The sequence below is a fragment of the Mauremys mutica genome, chromosome 1 (assembly GCF_020497125.1).
Source record: "Mauremys mutica isolate MM-2020 ecotype Southern chromosome 1, ASM2049712v1, whole genome shotgun sequence".
Taxonomy (NCBI): domain Eukaryota; kingdom Metazoa; phylum Chordata; order Testudines; family Geoemydidae; genus Mauremys; species Mauremys mutica.
In genome coordinates, this window is record NC_059072.1 from 368,727,017 (window position 1) to 368,728,747 (window position 1,731).

The 1,731-nt window shown below is 46.0% G+C and overlaps 1 protein-coding gene across 1 annotated transcript; it reads right to left on the reverse strand.

Moving 5' to 3' along the window:
- Window positions 1-432: 432 nt before the first annotated feature.
- LOC123377030 (olfactory receptor 52E4-like) lies at window positions 433-1,380 on the reverse strand. The gene has a single exon (XM_045029406.1). The coding sequence runs from the start codon at window positions 1,378-1,380 to the stop codon at window positions 433-435; it is 948 nt and encodes a 315-aa protein (XP_044885341.1).
- Between the last annotated feature and the right edge of the window lie 351 nt (window positions 1,381-1,731).

The following is a 1,731-nucleotide window of genomic DNA, read 5'->3' on the forward strand; positions in this document are numbered from 1 at the left end:
TGTGTATCATTCCTTTGCTTTCTTTTAAACCAGTAGCCAATTATTTCTATTAATGAATAAAAATATCATATTGCCTCTATATAAACCCATGGTACACCCACATATTTAATACTGCATGCAGATCTGGTAGCCCAACCTGAAAAAAAGGTATATTAGAATAGGAAAAGTTACAGAAAAAGGCAACAAAAATGATTAGGAGTATGGAACAGCTTCCAAATGGGGAGAGATTAATAAGACTGTGGTGGCAAGTCCATGGGTTGTACATAAACCGATACCAGAGTTTGTCACGCTGACACAGCACAGTAAATTCAGGAAAGTGTTTTAGGCCCTTTGACAGCCCGGTCAGTGATTCAGGGAAGAGGGCCCAGGACTATGTCACCAACCAGTTCTGCACGGAGCTTGGTCTGAAAATCTGAGCACCAGGAGGGAACTTTAGGTCCTTCTAGGAGTAAATAGCGAGAGCAGCCTGTCCCGGATCTGTTTGGTCCTCACGCCATAGATGATGGGGTGTAGCGTGGAGGGCATCTGGAGGTACACGTTGGCCATGAGAATGAGCAAATACAGGGGCATAGCGTTATCAAACCGCTGCATGATGGAGGAGAAAAGAAATGGGATGTAAGTGGCAAAAATGAAAAAGACGTGTGTGCTACAGGTCCCAAAAGTCTTGAGCCGGGCATCCTTTGTGGGCAGACTGAAGATAACCCTGAGGATCAGTATATAGGACACAGCAATAAAAAACACATCCATACCTGGAGCAAAGACTGTCACAGAGAAGCTGTAGTTAGTACTGAGGCGGACGTCAGAGCAGGCCAGATTCACCACAGATATGTGCTTGCAGTACGTGTGGGGGATGATGTTGGTCTTGCAATATGGCCACTGACTCGCCAGCAAAGTATACGGCAATATGAGTAAGCAGCCTCGCAGCACCAAGGCCAGGCCAATCTTCACCACCACGCGGTTTGTCAGGATGGTGGAATGTCTCAGGGGATGGCAGATGGCCACAAAGCGATCAAAAGCCATGGCCACAAAGATCCCTGATTCCACTGTTGCAAAGCAATTTATGAAGTACATCTGGGTGAAGCACGCACTGAAACTGATCTCCCTGGAATTGAACCAGAAGATACTCAGCATTTTGGGCAGGATGGACGTAGACATGATCAGGTCATTGACACCCAGCATGCAGAGGAAATAGTACATGGGCTCATGGAGGCTCCGCTCCCTCTTCACAATGAACAGGATAGTGAAGTTCCCCAAGATGGCTATGGCGTACATGGTGCAGAAGGGGATGGAGATCCAGACATGGGCCCTCTCCAGGCCAGGAATGCCCAGCAGGATGAAGGTGGAGGGGTTTGTGAAGTAAGTTGTGTTGGAATCTGGCATGGAGCAGGGGAAAAGGTGTCCAACTGTGAGGCAGAACGGTGTTTCATGTATGTACCATATGTTTTATTGACTTCCTGAATGTGCCCAGGCCCTCGGGTGATGGTCACAGTAGAAAGGCCTGGATGGAGAAACAATGTTAATATGAGACACTACTTGCACTACTGAACACTGTTGTCATGGATGAAGTAGATTAGTGGCTCTTCAGACACTGAATTTTTTTTTATTATTCAGAGAAATGAATTATTAACAACTGACCTTAATAGGCACCCACAGCAAACAGGATTGTGGATACTGGTTATCCCTCATCATTTCTTAATGCAATGAAATCCAGGCTAGAGAATCCATACTGTA